The following is a 23,228-nucleotide window of genomic DNA, read 5'->3' as shown; positions in this document are numbered from 1 at the left end:
AAATGAAGGTTTGAGTATTTCAAAGCTAAACATCATGCCAAGAAAATCTGATCAATAAAACCTGCAGAGGGGAAGAGGATGAATAAAGAACAATAGGTGGGAAGAACACCTAAATTGATTGAACAATTATTTATAAAGGCCAGTGTATTAGAACCCTCTTCTAAAATGTGGGCTTGATTTACAGATGCTTGTATAACTAAGTATGTGTAAATGAATTCAAACTGACTGTTTGCACAAGATCAGTAGGGAAAAGTGGTTTGTAAATTTCACTTTAATGGAAGATTAACTACTGTAAGGGAAAAAGTTCTTATTTCATTCCAAAAATAAATGTGCAACAAGAAAGCATAAAATACTTAAGCTTCCTGTTTTGCTTACCATTTTTGTAAGACTATATTCAGTACTGCTTTATGTCTGCTTATTTATGGAAATGAAAAAATAAATACAGCTTGGGGCAAAGTAACATCATACAAAAGAAGTGATGTATGATAACGTTTAGATATTTCTTTTGTTTTGGAGGATTGTGTCTCAGTGTATGTTATGACTTTGGATTTTTCTGTAACAACATCTCAGTCATATGGGGATGAAATTCCGACACAAGGCAATATGTAATTGTATCTCTCTTCAAGCAATGGTGTTCTGTCCTTCTAATAACCATGTATGTAAGTATATGTGTGTGTGTTTGTGTGTGTGTATAGTTTTTTAAAGCAGTAAGATATACCAACTCACCTTTTTGTATAGAATTAATTTTGCATAAATGAAATATAGTTATGCATTTTAGCATAACATCTTGATGAGACTATGTTAGGCTTCTCCATAAGACTACCATTAATCTTCTGTATTTTCTCTTCGGTAAAGTAGTAAAGGGGTATGAGGATAGCTGTGAAATTTATATTGCTTTTGCCCTGATCATGAAGATTGCAAACTGGGGTCAGTGACTGTGTTAGTTTCCTGGGGCTGCTGTAATGAAGTTCCACAACCTGGGTGGCTTAAAACAGCAGAAATTTATTGTCTCACGGTCCTGGAGGCTAGAAGTCCTAAATTAAGGTATCAGCAGGGCCATGATCTCTTTCAGGCTCTAGGGGGAGAATTCATTTCATGCCTCTCTCCTAGCTTCCAGTGGTTGCCACCAGTCCTTGACATTCCATGGCTTGTTAATATATCAGTCCGATCTCTGCTTCTGCCTTCATGTGGCCCTCTTTGTGTCTCTGTTTTCTCTTTTTTAAAGGACACTAGTAGTAGGATGAGTTCTACCATAATCTAGTATGAACTCATCTTAACTTGATTATATCTGCCAAGACACTATTTCCAAATAAGGTCACATTCACAGGGGATAGGAATTCACACATCTTTTGGGGGGAACACAATACAACCTGTAACTGTGACTGTGAATTGGAGAACCTCATCACTGAACAGAAGGTCTCAATTACAATTTTCAATTGCTATGCTGTCTGGGTTTTTAGAAATGATATTACATGTCTAATATTTTGCAGACATATAAGGAATATGATATTCTGATTAATGAAATGCTTTTATTATGTAGAATTTTTAAATATACAAAAATATATCTAGAATGGGTAAAATAAATTTAATAAATACCTCTCACAGTCCCTAACTGGTACTAGGTTTTCACTTACCTTATTGAATGAATGAATGAATCAGCATTAATATTAAGTTACATTGAGCATAACTAAATCTTTCTCTGATGATTCAAATTAACTTCTCCAGGCAAAAGGCAGCAAGGTGCAAGTTAAGCAATGACTACTTGCTTGAATGCTAAATGAGTGTTTATTCCACTTCACATCTTTGTGTCTGTTTGGAAATTCACTAGCTAAAGTGTCTTATATTTTATGTTGCAGTGTTCTCATCCTCCATTTCTGTTGATTTCTTTCCTGAGTTATTACGTATTATTTCCTTTAACTTAAGTTACTTTTGTTGATCAGTTAACATCAATGTGTTCTGGTTTGGTTTTTCCAGCTACTTTATCATATGTCAGGGTTCTCTGTCCTTCAATCTATTTTTCTCTGTCTGGACTTTCAATAAATGTATTTTGATGGTAGCGGTATTATTTGAGTTATGTTTCTTTACAAATGGTTACTTCCATTTTCCCTTTAATCCAATACAGAGAGAAGTAACCACCAAAACAGACAAAAAAACACATTACAATATAACCCAGATCTTACAGATGAAAGCTATTTCCTCAATCCTAAAACTGCACATTATCTCTGCGTGACCTCAGAAGGGTTTGAGAATGCACTACGTCCAGTTAAAAAAAATAAGATGTTTCACCAGAGAAAGATGTGAGGCAAAAACAGACAAAAATGCCAAAATTCAAACTGAATATGTTCTTTGCTGCTACTTATCATGCTGCTGATGTTTTCCATTTTACAGCTCTTTTCTTGACAGATATTCAAATATTTGCTAATCAAACCTATCATTAAAGCCAAAAATTCCTCCTAAAAACCTGACTGAGAAATCAAAATATTTAAATCAACTAAAATGATTTTATTTTTTCTTAAAAGAGAAAAATGAAAGCTGATTCTTACAGAAGAAAGTTTTCATTTTTTAATCATATTTTTATCCCTCGTTTTTTCTGGGAACGATTTCCATTTGTGTTTTTCAATCACCAGAAGCCTACGTTTATAGAAAACCAGCAGGTATCTCCAGTCATTAGAATCAACTGAGCAGAGGAACAAGGCAATACCAGGGTCTGGAGCAAGTTGAGAAGAAGTACCATTTTAGTCAGTTACCTTTTGAAACTCTCACATTTAATTACATTAGTAGCACTTGACATTATGAATGTTCTTTTCTTTCCAGTATAACCTTTTTATCATCATTAGTAAATGTCAAATGTAATGAAGTGTTTTTTTTTTTCCTGGCTTGTTTTTCTTCCTAATATAATGGGAGAGAAAATGCTTATGAGTTTATAATCCTGAAATTGTTTTCAATACTCAAAACCGATGCAGAGCCATCTTAGTGTCTGTTTATTAGCTTAGTTGTACTCTTTGTTATTTTCTTCGCATTTTGAAAGGAAATTTCCTCTTTATATTTCTTACTGCACTTCCCCCACTTGGTGCAATTTCTTATTTTCCCTGAGAGCTTTTAGGTGACGACTACCTCCAATTAGACTGTGTTTCTGGCTTCAAGTCAGAGTACGATGGGGGATCCTGCCCCTTGCTGTGACTTAAATGCTGTCTGAAAGCTTCTCTGTTTTTTCTCTCTCTTCAAAGATGCTTTTGTCCCTCTCTCTCTATTTTTAAATTTTGATACATAATGGCTCTCCAACCCTGTGGTTTCCTATAACATCTCCATGTAACAGGGCCTTGATTTCTGTTCTTTCACTCACAGTGTGAAATTGATGTGTTTTATAACACTAGACCTCGTTTCTTTACTGTCAGAATAAAATTAACATCTTAGGAAAAGGGAAGCCATCACTGGAAGAAGTCAAGAAGAAACAAATAATGTCTTAGTTTTCCAGCACAACATTATTCAGTGTCTGTGTTGCGGACATGCTTGACAGGAAGGGTCTGGGTCACCTTTTAGCAGTGCCTCGGGCATATTGGCTGTTTTCTCCTATTGTGTAGAGAAGGCAGCAGCATTGTGTTCCCAATCTGGAAGAAGTCTCCTTAATCAATGCCAAAAAGATACTTCATGAAGAGATAAAGCTATTTAAAGTTACTTCACAATAGGCAAAAAGGTAATTTTGTAGATAATGTATTCTGAAAAATATGAACACCAAGACAAAAGTGCCTAAGTTTTAAAAGAGAATGACTAGTTATAAGGGGTTCTGTCCCCTAGAGAGCCAAAATACGTTACACGATCTCTGGTTGTACCTTGCTTTTTCAATATGGTCTTTGGGAAGTTGGTTCTCTTTCTTCTGATTTCACAGTTGGATAGACTGTTACTTGAATTCGATCCAGTGCATATCCAAGAATATCCAAATAAGCTCAAGACTGGCTTCTGTCTAATAAATTTGTAAATTTGTCCCAATTACATGCAGTTTTTGATACCCTTGTTTCTAACATCTACACTTTCATATTTATAAAATACTAAGCAAAAAACAATAAAACATTCCAATATTCTTTGATTATATATCATTTCAATTTATTTATAGCATTTCCCCCGTATATTCAAAGAATTGTCAACTTTTCATGTGGTGAAATCTAGACTTTTCTTTTTGTTTTCTGCCAATTAGTGGTATGTTCTGAAAGACCTTCCCCACTTGTTTTGCTTCACTTTTGCTATTTGGGGTCCTATACTCTCTTTTCACCTTACCTTTGGAAACTTATTTCAATAGTATTACCTAATAAACACCTCTAATCAGGCCAGCCTTATCCCTGCTCCTAAAGTAGAACATAATTATTGCTGGCTTCATGGAAAGTCACACCCTTGGCTGAATTTCCAGTGTTCTTTCACACCCCCACATTCTCCTGGAGTCATTCACTGATTCCCTCAGCCTTCTTTAGTCACCCTTCTCTGAACTTTCAGGAGCCAAATAGAATAAACCTCACAAACTAGGAGGAGATTATGAGCTGTCTTGAGCTTCTGACCGTTAGTCCAGGGTGGCGTGGAAGCATCTTAGAAGGAGGACACCTATGGATGAGGAACAGCATATCCAGCACGAGTCCCATCCAGCAGGGAGACCCAGGAGATGTTTGCTTCACTCTGATGCTAAAGGGAACCTCTTTTTGTGTCACCCAACACATTAGCTTTCCCTCCAAGACCTATTAATATTAAGTCTTAGGGGGAGCTGGGAGGCACTGGGTGTACAGTGGAGGCATCTCTGAGAGAAGGGGAGAAAGAGGATCCAGACTGAAGTCAGAAAGAAGGGAACATTTCTGTCCAAAATGCTATGTACCTAGAATACTAGGACAGAGAAATCAAAGCCCAATCTCTAGGGAAAGAGGCAGAGAGGGAAACCAAGGGGCTCTGGGTTGTAAGTGATAACCCCAGATCCTGAGACGACAAAGGGGCAAACGTTAGTTGAATTGAGGAATCATTTCTTTAGCTGCACTATGCAGTATACGTGATATACAGGGATCATTTCAGTGATGGAGCTGCCTCTGACTCTCAGATTTCACTACTGCATGTGGCTCTTTTGGAGGCCCTGAACTTGCATTTGTGAGCTGCAATCTTCCATCTTATGTTAGCCTTGCCTCCCCAGATTTCAGGAATAACAGGCAGTTCTTCCCGTTTATTGCACATTTTTCATGTGCTGAGCTCTGTGAAGCACTTTCCATGCGTTATTTCATGTCACCCTAACAAGCATGCTGGACTTCAGAGGGTTTAAGTTTTTAGAGGTGCAGTGGCTCATGTGCCTTCCCCCATCTCTCTGATGGGAGAGCAGGAATCCCAGATCTGTCTGACCCAAACATCCACATGAAGCAGGCATTTTTAGTCTCACTTTACAATTGAGTCAACTGAAGCTACATTGCATTGTTTTAAAATGCAGGGACCGTTTCACAAACTTCTTTTTTCCCCTCACAGAGGCTTGTACTTAGATAGTAAATATCTCATGATGGAACAAATATACTCTTCTGGTTTTAAACTATACAAAAGCCACAGAGTTTGATATGTGTAATCTTTTTATTTTCTATAATTAGATGCTGCTTTATGGGAATGATCCTGTGTGGAAGACACTTTTAGCTAGCTCTTTCCCCAGAACAGAATTTTTCATAATATTGCAGAGTTGCCATATAAAAATCATTAGGAAAAACAAGACTGTACAATATAAAGTGCTATACACTACAGATACCATTCAGGGTCTCTGTTATGACTGTTTTTGAAATAATTAATCACTTCCCACAAGATGCATTGCCTTAGTTTTTGAGAGATTTTTATTGCTGTGTTTTAGGACACGGCAGGCCAGGAGAGATACAGGACGATCACCACAGCCTACTATCGCGGGGCCATGGGCTTCATTCTGATGTATGACATCACAAATGAAGAGTCCTTCAATGCAGTACAGGACTGGTAAGTAAGAGCAAATGTTCCCGTTAATGTCATTCAACTGTGTCTCCCTCCTCAAAGCAGTGAGCACATCACAATATAATATGTGTGTTTTATATACTGTGATCTCACTTATGTTTCACAAAGCAAATAAGTGCTAGCTATGCTCAGACTCATTATTTAAGGATTCATAAGAAATCACGTTGGTGATTTTTCTATATTCACTCTGTTACTGAAGGTAAGTTTGTGTGCCTGACGCACCGTGAGGCCAAAGAAACTGAAACGTTGGAGTTTGGAGCAGAGAAATGTTTATTGCAGAGCCGAGCAAGAAGGACAGAGTGGCTCATGCCCAAGAAAACCCCCAACTCCCAGAAGGGTTTCAGGAAAGCATATTATAAGGCCAGGTAAGGGAGGCGGGTCCTAGGTACATGATCAGCTCGTGCACAGTTCTCTGATTGGTTGATGTGGAGGTAACAAGGCGGTCAGCACTGTCAACCGCTCGATCATCAAGTAGTTTATTTCTTCCTCTGTGGTGGTTTTTAGCATCTGAAAACCTCAGGAGATATACCTGAGATCCAGTTATCTGGGTACCTCAGAAAGGAGCTACAGCACAGGGTATGAGGGAGGGGTCTGACCCTGGAAGGGTCCTTAAAACTCTAGTGCTTTGCATCCTGTCATCTTTAGTTCTGTGGAGACTAGTGCATGGCTTTTGATTTTATAAAGTATAAATAATAAGCAGTTTAGAAGTGTACTGGTCTAAAATAGGGATCTGGAAACTATGAACCGTAACCCGAATCTGGCCTACGAGTCACATCTGACCCACCACTTGTTTTGTAAATAAAGTTTTATTGGAACCCAGCCAGGTGCATTTACTTATTGTCTGTAGCTATTTTCACGCTGCAACAGCAGAGCTAAGTCGCTGCAACAGCAGAGCTAATTCACTGCAACAGAGACCCCATAGCTCCCAAGCCTAAAACATCTTCCATCCGGCTGTTTACAGTAAAAATTTCCTGAGCTCTTCTCTGGATTTGTTAGATAGTTTTCAGTGTTTCAGGGCAGGGTGGAAGCCAGATTGGCCTTACTGAGGGAAGGTGTGGAGGAGGGCATGAGGATGCTGGACTTTTCCATTGCATTTCTGATGCAAGAACCAAGGGTCCTGCTAGGATGGCTCCTGGCACTGTTACCATTTTTTTTTAATTGAAGTATAGTTGATTTACAGTGTTGTGTTAGTTTCTGGTGTACAGCATAGTGATTCAGTTATACATATAAATAGATATATTCTTTTACATATTCTTTTACATTAAAGGTTATTACAAGCTATTGAATATAGTTCCCTGTGTTATACAGTAGGACCTGGAGTTTGGGATTAGCAGATACAAACTGCTGTTTACAAAATAGACAAATCATTTGGTTTTAATGAGCTCAGCAGATCCCTCATCTGTTCTCAGTAGTTGTATAATTTTCACTGGAACAACAGGCTAGAATAATGGGCACCCAGTGTCCCTCACCTGTCAGCAGACCATCTGCCCTATCTCAGTCCCCATCCTCCTCCAGTTCAGTAACTGTTGGACTCTGTTTACCCACTCTTTCCTTTGGGGCTCTGTTTCCTGTCTTCTTAGAGGTGCATTTCCCAGATTATTCTCATCTCTCTCTGACCTCTCCTCATTCTGCCTCCTATCATTCCCTCCCTCCTTCACCCAGCCAAGGGTAAGCATCCTGTCATGGCTTTTTGCTTGGGCTTATTCTGTTTCCTTGGCCATCTTATCCACTCTCATGCATCATTTATCACTTATACCAGATGGCTCCCAAGTTTAAATATTGGGCCCCAGTCTGTCTTCTGAACTGAGGTGTTGCATTTCCTGGTAGCCAAAATATTTCTCCACCTGGACATCCTGCTGATGTCTCAGAATCAGGTATCTTCACCTGAAACTGCTCACCCTCCTGACTTCAGTTCTGCTATTCATTGAGGCCAGAGTGCTTTGTTACCCAGGTCCACCCTGAACCCACTCTAACTTCCATCCATCCAAATCTGGGGCCTGATCTTGCATATTAAGTTTTTTTGAATATCCTTTGAATCTGTTCCTGCCTGGAAAACCGTGTGACCATCATTGCTCAGCTTTTTAATGTTCTCTTTTGCATCTTCCTTCATAACAGCCTTCTAACTGGTCTTTCTCCCCTTAGATTTCTTCCCATCCCAACCCATCCTATCCCACTGCTGCTCTGTTACCCCAAAAGAACATGATCCTAAAGATCATGGAAGACCCCTGCCTACAAGGCAAGACTTACCATCCCCTCCTTAATTTATTAAAACTTCCTCAGCCTGACTTTCAGATGCATGACATCGTGGAACCACTGTATTTTTCCTGTCTCATCTCTCACTTTCTAAGGAGGCAGTGCTGTGTTGCATTAGTCTGAGGTGAGCTGCTTTAGGTCATGTCTGTGTCACGCTGATAACCGAGGTGAGAGTTGAGCAGAGCCCTTTCAGGAGAGGTTGGCAGGAGGAATGGAATGAGTGACTAACCAGGAGCCCATCAGACAGGAGGATTTGAGAGGGACATAAATTTGAGGGTGTCTGATAGAGAATTTCAAAGCTTATGGAAATATAAAGGGTAAAATGGCTATTGGGTTTAAAACAAAATTTGGTTCTGAAACTCTCTGAAACCAAAGTGAAAACCATCGCTGAAAAAAAAAATTAAACATGATGTGTTCTACAGCTTTCAGTATAGGAAGGGGTAAAAATTGTAGTACCAATCCCTGAGGGCAAAGAAAGTTTTTTTTAAATTAAATTCTGCTGGAAATGTCTTTAATTTGGGGCACATTGGGTTTATGTCAACAATGACTTTCATAACTAGTACTAAAAAGACCTCATGAGACTTCTTTGTTATAGTGCCTTCAAAACATAGAAGACAAACATTAGAACATATTCAGTGAAGACCCCTATGAGAGGCTCAGACTTCCTTTTTGAAATATAATCCAAGCACATAGACTTCTTGTGATCTCAAATGATCCAAGAATTGAATGGAACCACTCAAGGGAATACATCAATTCTGTGCTACCTAGATTATCCTCCCTGAATACCATCTTTCTACGTTATACCTTAGATAGAAAGCAGTTTGTGCTTATCTTCTCTGAAGATGGCCTCAGGTGCTTGTATTACATCCAATATTTTGGAGGCCAGTTGCTGCATTTGTATTATTATGCTTGTTAAAGTCTCCAGTTTTTGAACTTCTTTTAGTCCCTTGAACTTCTTATCCTTTTGGATTTTTCTTTCTCTGGGCCTTGCACATGCTCTGCTTTCTACAAGAAACCACATTCATACCTCCCTGACACAGATCAAGCTGATTTCCTCTCATCCTTCAGATTTCAGCTTGACCATCATTTCCTCTGTTATGTCTTTTATAACTCCAGATTCATTTACTTGCTTTTATGATAGGCTCTTGAAACACCATTAATGTATCTTACAACATACTGTAAATGCCTATTTTGTTTTCTGTTTTCTGTTCCTTGAAGACAAGGGCTATGCCTGTTTTTTTCACCTTTACACCTCAGTGTAAAGTGCTCAAAAAATATTTATTGAATTAGTGAAGTGAAAGAAATTTGCATGGGAAGTACATATCCACTGAGGTTATCTGAATTGATTGGCATGTTTTGTAAAAAAAAAAAAAACCCGCAAGGAAATAAACAATCACATTGTAGCTCTAAACAATCCCATTGGATGCTGCAACGAGGTCTACAGTGTTCTTCAGCTTGGTCCATGTGGTGAAACTGTGTGTAATCATGGTCAGTAACTAGACTAATTTGCCAGATCCCTGTTTGCTTAAACCTGCAGTTTACTAAGGAGATAAATGTGTAGAGTTCAAAGTCAAGAGCAGCAATTTAGTGGCTCTATACTTTTGAGAAAATAGAGGTTACCTCTTTTTTGAAAACTGAGCATTCTGTGCTTTGACTCCTCCAATGGGCTTCGATTTAAGAATAAATTAAATGAATGATTTATTAGAGAGACAATTCCCAAGTAGATTTAGATAGTTGTAGAAACACAAGATTACCACTGGGAATTTTGCTGCCTTTGAAATGTTTCTCACAGGAGCTGTGGCAAGTAGAGTTTTCTGCATCTCACTTGGAGCGTGACCCTGAGTATATGGAACTCAGATCTGCTGTCCAGGCTCTTTCTGAACGTCTAGTATTAAGACTCTAATGTCTATACATAATGCAGTACATTTTCACTTGACTTCAAATCTTCCCCATTCCTGACTCTAAATGCATTTCTGTTCTAAGTATGGCATGGCCACAGGCTGCTGTATTTCCTGTAGGAAATTGTCATTGGCTTATCTGCCCGACCTTATTTATTTACAGTCTGCTTTTTATGACACAACGAAAAACTATAAATATAAGGATTTTTTTAAAGGCAGGAAATCTGGGGAGCAGACTGATATTTTTAAAAAGCCACCAGACTGAGGATCAAAGTCTGACACCATCATCCCACCAGTTTTAAATAATTCATTTCCATGACATTCAGGGTACCATGGCAGATGTGCTAGAACTGGAATGAAATTTCACCTTCACATATTCTCTTCCTCTGCAATTTTCTCTCACTTTCTTTTTCTCCCAAAATCTATAATGGTCTTAAATTAAGGTGACCTCATGTTAAATATGAAAGAATTGTATCCTGATAATAACAACTATGTTATGAAGAGCAATTGCTAAGCCTTTGTTCAGAGCTTCCTAATATGGACTCCACGGATAACGTGGACCAATCACATATCTAGAATCCCACCACACCCCCATTTCCGCTGTGTTTTAGTTTGCTAGGGACACTGTAACAAAGTGTCCCAGGCTGCATGCTTACTGAACAGAAAGGGGCTCACAGTTCTGGGGCCAGAAGTCCCAGATCAAAATGTCCATGGGGGAACTATATTCAGTAGCTTGTAGTAACCTATAACGAAATGGAATATGCAAAAGAATATATATGCATGTATATAAATATATATCTATAACTGAATCTCTGTGCTGTACACCAGAAAGTAACACACTATTGTAAAACGACTATACTTCAATTTAAAGAAAAAGTGTCCACTGGGTTGGCTCCTTCTGAGGGCTATGAGAGAATCTGTTTGTCACCTCTGTCCCTTTTGGTGGCCTCAGGCATTCCTTCGCCAGTAGATAACATTCTCCCTGTGTTTTTACATATCTCCCCTTTATATGTGTCTCTCTCTGTGCTCAAGTTTCTCCTTCTTATGAGGACACTGTCATATTGGATCAGGGCTGCCCCCAATGACCTCGTCTTAATCTGATCATCTGCAAAACCTTATTTTCAAATATAGTCACACTCAGAGGTACTAGGGATTGGAATTTCAACATTTTGAGGAGGGGATACAACTCAAGCCATAACATACTGCTCCCAGCTTGGTTATGTCACCATCATCTCTTATCTGGTTTATTACGTGAGTCTAATTGGCCTCCCTGCTTCTAGCACTGCCCCAGCCCCCAGAATCTTCCCAGCACAGCAGATGGAGTGAGCTTTTCAAACTGTAAATCAGATCATGTCATTCCTCTGCTCCAGACAGTCACAGCATCTCCACCTCTCCTGAATTAAAACCAGAGCCCTTACAGGCACCCGTAAGACCCTGCACAGTTTTACCCACTACCTCTCCGACCTCACTTTCTCCTATGCTCCATCTCTCACACCAGTCTAGCCACACCGACCTCTTTGCCATCCCTAGAATCTATCTGGCATGCTTCCACCTCAGGGCACTTGCTCCTGCTCTTCCCGCTGCCTGGAAGTCACTTCCCAGTTATCCTTATGGTTCTCCCCTCACCTCCTTCCATTCTTCACTGTACCATCACCTTCTCAGCAAGGCCTTTTCACACCCACCCGATTTTACACTGCAGCCCTCTTCCACACTCCTTATCCCTTTTTCTGCTTTATGTTGTTTCCATAGCATTTATCACCCTCTGATATGTTTTCCAGTTTACTCGTTTATCATGTCTGTCTCCCTAACAAGAATGCAAGCTTCATAGACTAGCAAATCTCTGTCCCATTTATGCAGTGTTTTTTATATATGCCTAGAATAGTCCCTGGCACATACTAGATGTTCAATAAATATTTGTTGAATGAATGAATGTGTGAATGACAGAAAGAGAGGTATATAGGACTAGATCTTATTCATTTTGTGTCTTCATAGTCTAGCACAGTCCCAGGCATATGTCAATTATGTGTCCAACAAAAAATTGATAACTGAGGGCTGAAATAGTATTAGACCATTATGATGAAAATAAATCAGTGCTCTCAATCAACTCTTATAAGGAGGTACTGCCTATTTTACCAAAATTTTGCCTATATATATAAAATAAGGCCCTCCAACTTCTCAGGAAGATGGGGAGATATGTGGGCAGAATTGATAAAGAGAGATCAGAATGTGCCTCATCTTCCATATTGGGCAAAGTAACTCGAAGTTACCAGGTTAGTTCCTGTAGCACATTCCAGTTCTAAAATGGTCTTTTGAAATTTTTTTTTGGAAAGGAGAGTATATTTGAGGCATGAGTTAGTACAATAAATGTACAGCACATATCTGGGGACACCTAAAAGGGGCCCGAAGTGTGATCTAACCGAATGGGAAATATTTTCTCATCTCTTATGTACTCAAAGTTCCATCGACCAACTTTCTGCCTCTGGATTTTTTCATTTCTTTGTTTGTTTCCACTCACCTTTTCATTAGCTGGACTTGGTTCCAGCCCCAAATTAGCTGCATGAAGAATGCAGACATGTTAAAAAATGTAAAGCCTTGAATTAAAGATGTCTTAATTCAGCAGGTTTTTTTTTTTTTTTTTTAGTGATCTGGGAAATAGCCAAAGGCTTGAAGACTGAAGCAGGAAGCACATATTAGCAGTAAATGTGTTGGTTATGTACAGAGAAGGAGCTAAGGGAATAGAAATGCCCATCCTATCTGACTTTGTGTCTTGGTGCCAAGCTAACCTCAACTGCACTTGGGGATGGCAATTACTATTCCATAAATATGGACACTAAAGTCAAGGCTAAAAGCTAAATTCTGGTTGCTGCAGCCGTCCCACAGTCAGGCTACATAGGGAATATAAAGGTTAAATAAAAGGCTTGGGCTTCTGGATAAAAGGCGTTATATAAACATGATTGCTGTTTGTTCTGCTCCACCTGCACTCTGAAAGTAGGCTCCTCGGCAGCTCCTCATGTGCATTTCTGTGTCACAATATTTATTGCAAATATCGTTACTTCCTCACAGGATCTCCTTGGCTTCTCTCTGTTTGATTATACCTTCTTTTCTTTGAAATTAGTTGCCTGTCTTTGGGGAGTAGATTTGCCTTGAAGGACACTAATTATACCTGTCACATAACTCCTCAGAGAGGAGATTGTGGTAAGAGCTCATTTTCCAGGTCTAGATGCTCAGCTTGGCTTCTGGGTAACACTGTTAATGAAAAAAGCAAATCTGTGGGATGGTTGATGATCCTATTTGGAAAACAGAGCTTTAGGCTTTTAAACATGAACATGAACAGATGTTTGTGAAAAGTTCAAATCAGTTATTCTTACGCTGTCTTTAAATTTGTATTTGTCCAATTCTGTGATTAGATCCAAGCTAAACATTTTGGCAGGAACTTGTGTGAGTCTCCTGTATCCTTGTCAGTGTATCATCTAGGAAGCACACATTCATGTCTCATAATATTGGAGATGTTAAGTTTGATCATTTGATTTGATCAGATGATTTCTCCCCTGAAATCCTTTAGTAACAAATAAATGATTTACGGAGTAAAAAACAAAACAAAAAACAAAGATGAACAGTTATACTCGTGGCTTACTTGAACCTTACTGGTATTTTCAGGTCCACCATGAATATGATCTCCATCAAGCCTGCTTTCCAGCCTCAGTGAATATGTTGAGTATTTCATGATACCTACTGTAGGTCCTTATTTTCTAATTACCCAGTAAGCAAAAAATAAGCACTCAGCCACTGCATTGTGAAACGAGTAGAAAGGCGGCATCTTCTAAGTCTACAACCTCCGTCTAATCTCTACCTTTTTATAAATCTATGACATTATTTGCCCCATATGGGGCTCCTAGCTGTAGCTGGAGGGCTCTGAAGCCCCCATTTATTCATTTAATGTTGGGGTGGGCTTGGTCATTTGTCTCTGCAGTTCAGTTCATTGAGAAAATTATCCTTATTTATTATCAGTTGTAAACCAACCCCCCTATACACCTACTCCTTAAAAACTAGTAGATATTACAGGAACCTATTCTAAAGAGAAAATTAGAAAAATAGCACAACATGAATCATGAAAGGATTATTTTGTCACCGGAAAACACAGGTCATTGTCATTGTGTATGATATCTGACTCCATTAAATTTAGACAGAGCCCGTAGTAAGTGTTTTCCTGTAACTTTTTCTTTCCATACCATCAAATTCCAAAGCAAGAGCAAGAGTCATGGTGTGAATAAAAGAACGTATAAGCAGCCCAACCATGTCACAGTCTCCACGTCCTCCATCTCATGTTTTTTACTCACAGAATAACACTTTTAACAGTCCTCATTTAAAGTCTACTGTACCCTGTGACCTAATTTTAATTTTTTTATATTGAATGTTTTTTTGTTTATAGTTTTCCTTCCCATAGCACACTGAGAGCCACAGCTGGCAGATGGTAGGTGAGGGAAGGGATGTCACAAGGCCTGAGTGCTGTCTTAAGTAGTTCCCTAATTTTCTTTGAACCAAATACTCATAGCCACTAAAACTTTTTGAGTAGTCCTTCCAATTTATGTCTACCCAGAGTTAGTCAAGTTAAGGGCACAGTCCTCCAGGAGACTGGCCTCATTTCAGATACTAAATATTAGTTTGGCGTCCACTGAGCTACCCTTACTTCTGACCAGCTGGCTGCAAATTCACGGTCTCCCATGACCACTTTTAGGTGTGATAATTCACTAGAATGACTTACAGAATTCAGGAAAGTGCTGTACTTACAATTATAGTTTTATTATAACAAAAGGATACAAGTCAGAACCAGCCAGAGAGAGATGTACAGAGCAAGATCTGGGAGGGTTTCAAGTGCAAAGCTTCTATTGTCTTCAGGGACACGCCACCTTTCAGGCTCACTGATACGTCACTACAGGCAGGGGATTGCCAGCCAGGGAAGTTCACCCAAGCTCTGGTGTCCAGAGTTTTTATTGGGGTTTCATTACATCGGCATGATTCATGCAATCATTGCCGAGATGGTTGAACTCATTTCCAACCCACCTCCCCTCCTCAGAGGATGGCCTGATATCATGTGACTAAAAGTGCTAACCATCTAATCACATAGTTGGTCTTTTTGGTGTGGCCACCCGCTCATCCTGAGCCATGTCATTAGCATTAACTGTTAGGTTTGCTTTAAGGGACCCACCATGAATAACAAAGGCACTTCAGTAACTGGGAAATACCAAGGATTTAGAAGTTACCTCCCAGGAACTAGAGACAAAAGCCCAGCCAAATTATTTTATTACACAATATGCATTTATTTATTCATAGATAATCACATACCATTGTGCCAATCTATAATGCACGTTACAAAATAAACACAGAAAACTAGATGCTAAAAAGGAATGAGTTAGGGGGAGGGTACAGCTCAAGTGGTAGAGCACATACTTAGCATGCATGAGGTCCTGGGTTCAATCCCCAGTACCTCCTCCAAGAATATATACATGAATAACTACCTCCCCCCACAAATAAATAAATAAAAAAGGAATGAGTTAAATATAAATAGAGTTTCTAATATTGTCTTCGACACCCTTGTGGAAAACCACTTTGTAGAAAATTGCCCTAAACAAGCCCACCAAAGAGCCCTGTGAGGCCCACGAAAGTGGTGTACACCTGCTTCAACAGCACCAGTGTTCCTTCCGCCGCCCCCCCACCATGCTGATTTACATCTTACTCTCTCCTTGTCATTCCTTCCTCCTCTCGCCTTTGTTGACTCCCCAGATTTTGCTATTCACATCAGTTTCCTTGCCACTGAAGCGAAACATGGTGATAAGGCCAGTATGACAGGGTCGTGTTGATAAAGCCCTCATCAAAATGCCTGTGTCAAAGTGTCAGAACATTTTTTTTTATTGAAGTATAGTCAGTTTACAATGTTGTGTCAATTTTTGGTGTACAGCATCACGTTTCAATCTCAACGTATACATACATATGTTCGTTTTCATATTCTTTTTCACCTTAAGTTACTACAAGGTATTGAATATAGTTCCCTGTGCTGTACAGTATAAACTTGTTGTTTACCTGTTTTATATATAGTAATTAGTATCTGCAAATCTTGAACTCCCAGTTCATCCTTTCCCATCTCTTTCCCCCCTGGTAACCATATGTTTGTTTTCTATGTCTGTGAGTCTGTTTCTGTTTTGTAAATAAATTTGTCCTTTTTTTTTTAGATTCCACGTATAAGTGATATCATATGGTATTTTTCTTTCTCTTTCTGGCTTACTTCACTTAGAATGACAGTCTCCAGGTCCATCCATGTTGCTATAAATGGCATTATTTTACTACTTTTTATGGCTGAGTAGTATTCCATTGTGTAAATATACCAAAACTTCTTTATCTAGTCATCTGTAAATGGACATTTAGGTTGTTTCCATGTCTTGTCTGTTGTAAATAGTGCTATGAACACTGGGGTGCATGTGTTTTTTCGAATTAAAGTTTCCTCTGGATATATGCCCAGGACTGGGATTGCTGGATCATATAGTAAGTCTGTTTTTAGTCTTTTGAGGACTCTCCATATAGTTTTCCATAATGGCTGCACCAAAGTACATTCCCACCAACAGTGTAGGAAGGTTCCCTTTTCTCCACACTCTCTCCAGCATTTATTGTTTGTAGACTTTTTAATGATGGCTATTGTGACTGGTGCGAGGTGATACTTCATTGTAGTTTTGATTTGTATTTCTTCTTTTTATGAACAGATAGTAGAACCACAAATATTTTTACCTCTTGGTCCAAATTGGTCCATTCCTAACCCCACTTCTGATCAAACTCCTTCTCTCAACCTCGTGCCTTCTCTGAATCCCCCTGGGCTTGACTTTAAACATGGCATTTTTTGATAGATTTGTTTCGTGGCATTCAAGGAGTTAAGTATAGTAAAAACTAGCTATGCCCTACCGCTACCCAGCACTTCCTAATTACATAGCAAATATTTAAGCAACGTGGAAAAATGGATGCTCTGCTACAATTGAAATTATTTCCTTATCTTTCTGTTTCTGATAAACTCTTAACTTTAAATATGAATATTAGTATGGTAATTTATGTAAATCTTTGCCTTCATAGTTTATATTCTGGAGATGAGTCTTTTCTGAATTGCTTGAGCACAGAATTTTATATCCTATGACCTTCTGATATGAATTGAAAAGTACCAAAGATGACTTCATTTATATAGCTGGATAAAACAGCTTATTTTAGGAGAAATTTCCTGCAGCTGAGAGGAAAAGTTGCCTTTTTAAAAAATGTCCTCAATTTAAAACCAACGGAGATAGGGATCTGGGAGGCAATGAGAAAGGCAGGAAGAAGGGAGCAGGATTATAGGTTAAAACTCCATTTAGAAAAAGGCAAGGCGTACCAAGCAGAGAATTCTGAGGCTGCTGAGGGGAGCTGCAAGCGAAGGCCTTGCAGGCTGTTAATTGGAGTCCCTTGTCTCAAAGTGAGACAAACCCAACAAACCAGAGACTGTATAACCTTGGACACTCGACAGTATTTAACCTTTCTCAGCCTTACTTGTCTGTCTGTAAAAGAAATCAAGAAATCCTGACTTACAAGGGGATTGTGAGGAACAGAGAAGATCTACTGACCTGGCATGCTGTGCACACTGAAGGGCAAGATAAAGCCCTTTAGTGTATGTCAGACTGTAGGCCTCAGTCCAGATTCCTCATTAGAATCACTCGGACATCTTTTCAGGACATATAGTTGTCCCTCAGTATCTGAGGGAAATCGGTTCCAGGACCCCTCCTTGGATACTAAAATCTGTGGAATCTTAAGTCCCTTATATAAAATGGCATAGTATTTGCACACGCACGTCCTCCCATAAACTTTAAATCATCTCTAAATCACTTTTAACACCTAATACAATGTAAATGCTAGTTACCATGTGGAAAATTCAAGTTTCGCTTTTTGGAACTTTCTGGAAATTTTTTGCAACATTCTCAATCCATGGTTGGTTGAATTTGAGGTTGACTGAATCCAAGGATGTAGAATGCCCCTATGGAGGGCCGAATATTTTGTGTTCTGTACTAATTCAATCAAAATCTCCGTCATTGTGACCCCAGCATCAGGATTTCTTTAAAAATTTCTCCAATGTAAAGTGAAGTTACGTTGAAAGATGAGAGCTTTTCCCAAGGAAATTTTAAATCACATATTATTGGAACTGGACTTATATATTAATAATAACATTCTGGGGAAATACATAAATATATCTTATATATAAAAGCTTCTTAAACTCTTATTTATTTAGATTTTACAGAACGATTTTTTTTATACCCTTACCTCTACAACCAGTCCTTCCAAATTGACAACTCTATCTTACATATTTCCACTTGGAACTGGACCCCAATGCTACATTCTTTGCCAGTTTTTTTTTTTTTTCAGGAATTCTAGAGTTCACCTAGAGATGCAGTATGGGGTCTAGGCACAGATCAGGAATTCAAAGCAAAGGGTTTAGACCAGCAAGATTCAGATCATGAGTCCTGAGCCAGCCAGCAAAGACAGAAACTGCAGCCCAGCCAGATGCTGTCTGAGGCAGGTGCTCCTTCTAGACTCCCTCCCAGTGTGGGAAATGTAAGCTTGAACCCAGGGGCTGAATCAAGTAGTTTCCCCTCGAGGAGATAAAGAGATGCAGTGACGAGAAGTAAGTGATTCCTATCAGATTTATCATCAGTGCTGCCTCTGCCAAAGTTCCCAGGACCCACTGAGTGTCTTATTGATGGAAGTGACTAGGAAAGGATTGAAATGGAAAAGGCTTCTGTAGGCCTGGGGTACATAGATCACCAGGCATGCAGCATTCCATGGCTTATGAGCCCTGGGTGGCATGTCCAGCTGGCTCAGGCTGGGACAGGATGCTCCACGTCAGGAGCAGCAGCAGCACCTGGGAGCTGTTTTCAGATGAGTGCCTTCTCGTTGTTTCATTGTTCTCTCCGATAAGATGGCTGCTTAGAAAACAGGCAAGGCCAGAGTCTCTGAGCTTTAGCGCCTCTTGAATTGGCAGAATAGGGAGATGATCATCTTTGTGGCTTTCCAAACATTTGTGTGTGTGTGTGTGTGTGTAATTTTTAATTGAAGAATCGTCAGTTTATAGTGTTGTGTCAATTTCCAGTGTACAGCACAATGTTTCAGTCATACGTGAACATACATATATTTGTTTTCATATTCTTTTTTCACCTTAAGTTACTACAAGATATTGAATGTAATTCCCTGTGCTATACAGTATAAACTTGTTTATCTATTTTATATCTATCAGTTAGTATCTGCAAATCTCTAACTCCCAATTTATCCCTTCCCATTCCCCCTCCCTCCCTGGTAACTACATGTTTATTCTCTACGTCTGAGAGTCTGTTTCTGTTTTGTAAATAAGTTTGTTTGCCTTTTTTCTTTTTCTTTTTTTGATTCCACATAAAGGTGATATTATATGGTATTTTTCTTTCTCTTTCTGGCTTACTTCAGTTAGAACGACAGTCTCCAGTTCCATCCATGTTGCTGCAAATGGCGTTATTGTGTTATTTTTATGGCTGAGTAGTATTCCATTGTGTAAACATACCAAAACTTCTTTATCCAGTCATCTGTCAGTGGACATTCAGGGTTGTTTCCATGTTTTGGCTATTGTAAATAGTGCTGCTATGAATATTGGGGTACGTGTATCTCTTTGAATTAAGATTCCCTCAGGATATATGCCCAGGAGTGGGATTGCTGGATCATATAGTAAGTCTATTTTTAGTCTTCTGAGGAATTTCCATACTGTTTTCCATAATGGCTGCACCAAACCACATTCCCACCAACAATGTAGGAGGGTTCTCTTTTCTCCACGCCCTCTCCAGCATTTATTGTTTGTGGACTTCTGAATGATGGCTGTTGTGACTGGTGTGAGGTGATACTTCATTGTAGTTTTGATTTGCATTTCTCTGATAATTAACAATACTGAGCATATTTTCATGTGTCTGTTAGCCACTTGTATGTCTTCACTGGAGAATTGCTTCTTCAGGTCTTCTGCCCATTTTTTGGATTGGGTTGTTTGTTTTTTTGTTATTAAGTTGTATGAGCTGTGTATATATTCTGGAAATTAAGCCCTTGTCATTCTCATCTTTTGCAAATATTTTCTCCCATTCCGTAGGTTGTCATTTTGTCTTGCTTATGGCTTCCTTTGCTGTGCAAAACCTTGTAAGTTTAATTAGGTCCCATTTGTTTATTTTTGCTCTTATTTCTATCGCCTGGGTAGCTGCCCTTGAAGAAAAAAATCTTCGACAAAGGAGGCAAGAGCATACAATGGAATAAAGACAGTCTCTTCAGCAAATTGTGTTGGGAAAACTGGACAGCTGCATGTAAATCAAACATTTTATATATATATTTAAAACTTGGATATGAAGCCCACAGTATGCTGGATATAGCTTATAAGATTCAATTCAGGGGTTTGGCAGGGGGCAATCAAGTTTTTGTGTGGCAGTCACTGTGGAAGTCACCAGACCGCTATTGCAGAATCAGCCTTTGTCTCTAAGATTGCCTTTTGGGTCAGTCTCTCAGCCCTTGCCTCCCCTCTCTCTCTTCCATGTATCCAGGGCTTTTCTGCATGCAACCTTTAATTTCCAAAGCCTCCATTCGCCCAGGCCTACTGCGGCCGAAGTAGATGGGGTGTAATAATTGCAGGTGTCTTTCTTCACTCCAGCCACACCAAACCACGGGCCATAGTTGACATGCGCGGTGCTCCCTGCTCCTCCATTGTTCTGCAGAACAAGGGGCCCCTGTCCTGACTTGGGAGACCTCTGGAGCCCTCCTTTCCTTCTAAAGCTCACTGTGAATATTCCCCTCCTTGAAGGTGCAGGTAATGTCCTAACTGAGGCCACTCTGATGCTGGCCATGGAGCAGGACTTCATTAAGTGTGAGTTACCATCCCTTCCTCCTATCAGGATCGGTTGTTTCTCAGGGGCTCCCTCTGCCCTGCCCCTTATCCATCTCGTAAGCACTTATTTCATCCAGCCTTGTGTTATCATCTTTACCTGCTTACTTCCTCCACTATGCTCTAAAGGTCTTAAATATGAGTTAGAGTGATACCTATCCCAGCATCTCTCAAAGGACTTTACAATTAGTAGGCACTCAATTCACATGCAATTGATGAATAAATAAATGAGAAAACAAATGCCCAGGCTCAGCCTTCACCTACGTAACTCCCTTTCCACAGACTTTTCTCCCCATTTAAACAACTTCTATTAGCTGATTGCTTTGGTGCTTTCCAGGGACAAATCAGATTAGGACAATTTACAGGATGTATATAAATTGATAACTGACTTGCTCAGGTAGATGGGAACATTTGTACTTTAGAAGGGGAGTTTTATATCCCTAAACCAATCCCCAATTTATGAAGAATTTATGATGAATATAAATAGGAAGGGTTTTTTTGTTCCTTGCTGAGTCTAGGAAAAAACAAAAAACAAAAAATAACCTTTCATTCTAGGCAGTCACCATCTACCCTGTAACTAGTTTATCAGGGAGTCAGCCCAAGGAGCCAGCATCATCCTATTGTGTTTTTAGGCAGCTCACTGCCTGCCCCTTCTCACTACCCTTGCAGAGAGCTCTGAGATCTATGGGACTTACAGGAAACAAAGACATCACAAAGGGGAGAGTGAGAGAGAGGACGGGTTATATGCTAAATATTTAAACTGGGCATCAGGAAGCAGCTAACTTCCTGAGAGTCAGAGAGTCATTGCCCGTATATGCATACACACGTAGCCTTCCTTGTGATATTTCAAGAGAACTGCACGTTGCAGCTTGGGCTTAACATTAAGGACTTTGATTTATGACTTCTCATTAGCAGCCACTGCACACCAATGTGAGTCAGTCCCCTCTTGCATAGTAATTAACTCATCCATAAAGTACATGTTTGACAGCTAGAATGAAAAGCAATATTTGTTTCATGCTATTTCTGTAGCTGCAGGGGGAATGCACACAATTTCCCAGAAACCAGGAATCTTGAGTAGATCTGCCTGAAATAGAAAAGTATTTCACAAAGTTGGTTTGCAGATCAAATACATTTCCAGATTCTGAAAAGGTGATAGAACTGTGACATTCTGCAAATGTAAAGATACTATTTGAATAATTACTGTTGATATTTATTTCATTGACTCCTGTTTCTAGATCAGAAAACTGCCTGATTGGGTCTCTGAGCTTGATACTTAATTGTCTATCAGGACACATATACAAAAGCTAGCAAGAGGACGATGGAAGCTGAAACTGAACCAGTGAACTGGAACCTTCTGGTTACACTGACAGAAGCTTCAGGTCCTCCCATTTCCCTCAGAAATGAAGACGTATTAAGTAGATACAACTCGTGTTGATCCAGCACCTACAATGAAGCCTCTATATTTTTTCTAATATTATTTCTGACCAGCTTTGTTTTAAATGAGATTTTTAGGTAGCATATATTACTATAACACTGGAAGGATCCTTACTGGAACCTTTAATAGGGTTGCCAGATGTACCAACAAAAGCAAAATTTGAATTTCAGATAAATAATGCATACATTTTAACATAAGTATTCCCATGCTATATTTGGAACATACCTACACTGAGAAATTTTTAATCGTTCATCTGAAATTAACACCTAACGGGGTATCCTCTATTTTATCTGGGTACCCTATTCTTTAGAGATTTACAGACAACCTGAGTATAGTAGGCGCAATCTTTAAAACACTCACATTCTAACATTTCTCTAGTAAACTTCCCTTTCACTGCTTCCTGCCATCTGCCTCTCCCATTTTTCTGGAGGTCACAGCTGGTAACCAAATGCATGCTATTATTTAGTCAAAATATTTATTATTTCTGAGCCTCCAAAGGCTGAGGTGAGAAATGTTCACAAAGAAAACAGCATAACGTGTGTTCATTGGTACTGATTCCATGGCACCCAACCAACTGAGTTTCCATGTTATTTTGTATATATATTTTTATCATCTTATTGCTTAAATCTTTTTGTTCATCAGTAGAATTATAAAATTCTTTAGCTTGGGCAGCATAAAGTAAAATTCCATAGGTCTAACAGTATTCAGCACCAAGTCA

The 23,228-nt window shown here is 39.3% G+C and overlaps 1 protein-coding gene across 2 annotated transcripts in view; it reads left to right on the top strand.

Annotated features, from left to right (window-relative positions):
• The window catches only part of RAB3C (RAB3C, member RAS oncogene family), a 254,845-nt gene that overhangs the window by 107,092 nt on the left and 124,525 nt on the right, over nt 1–23,228 (top strand). For both annotated transcript variants that reach the window (XM_006206025.4, XM_072958644.1), the window contains one exon: nt 5,852–5,970. In XM_006206025.4, coding sequence (XP_006206087.1) covers nt 5,852–5,970 — 119 coding nt within the window. The remainder of the gene's footprint in view (nt 1–5,851; nt 5,971–23,228) is intronic.

Source organism: Vicugna pacos, chromosome 3, assembly GCF_048564905.1.
Source record: "Vicugna pacos chromosome 3, VicPac4, whole genome shotgun sequence".
In the NCBI taxonomy this organism is placed as follows: domain Eukaryota; kingdom Metazoa; phylum Chordata; class Mammalia; order Artiodactyla; family Camelidae; genus Vicugna; species Vicugna pacos.
This window is presented reverse-complemented; position numbering and strand designations above follow the sequence as displayed.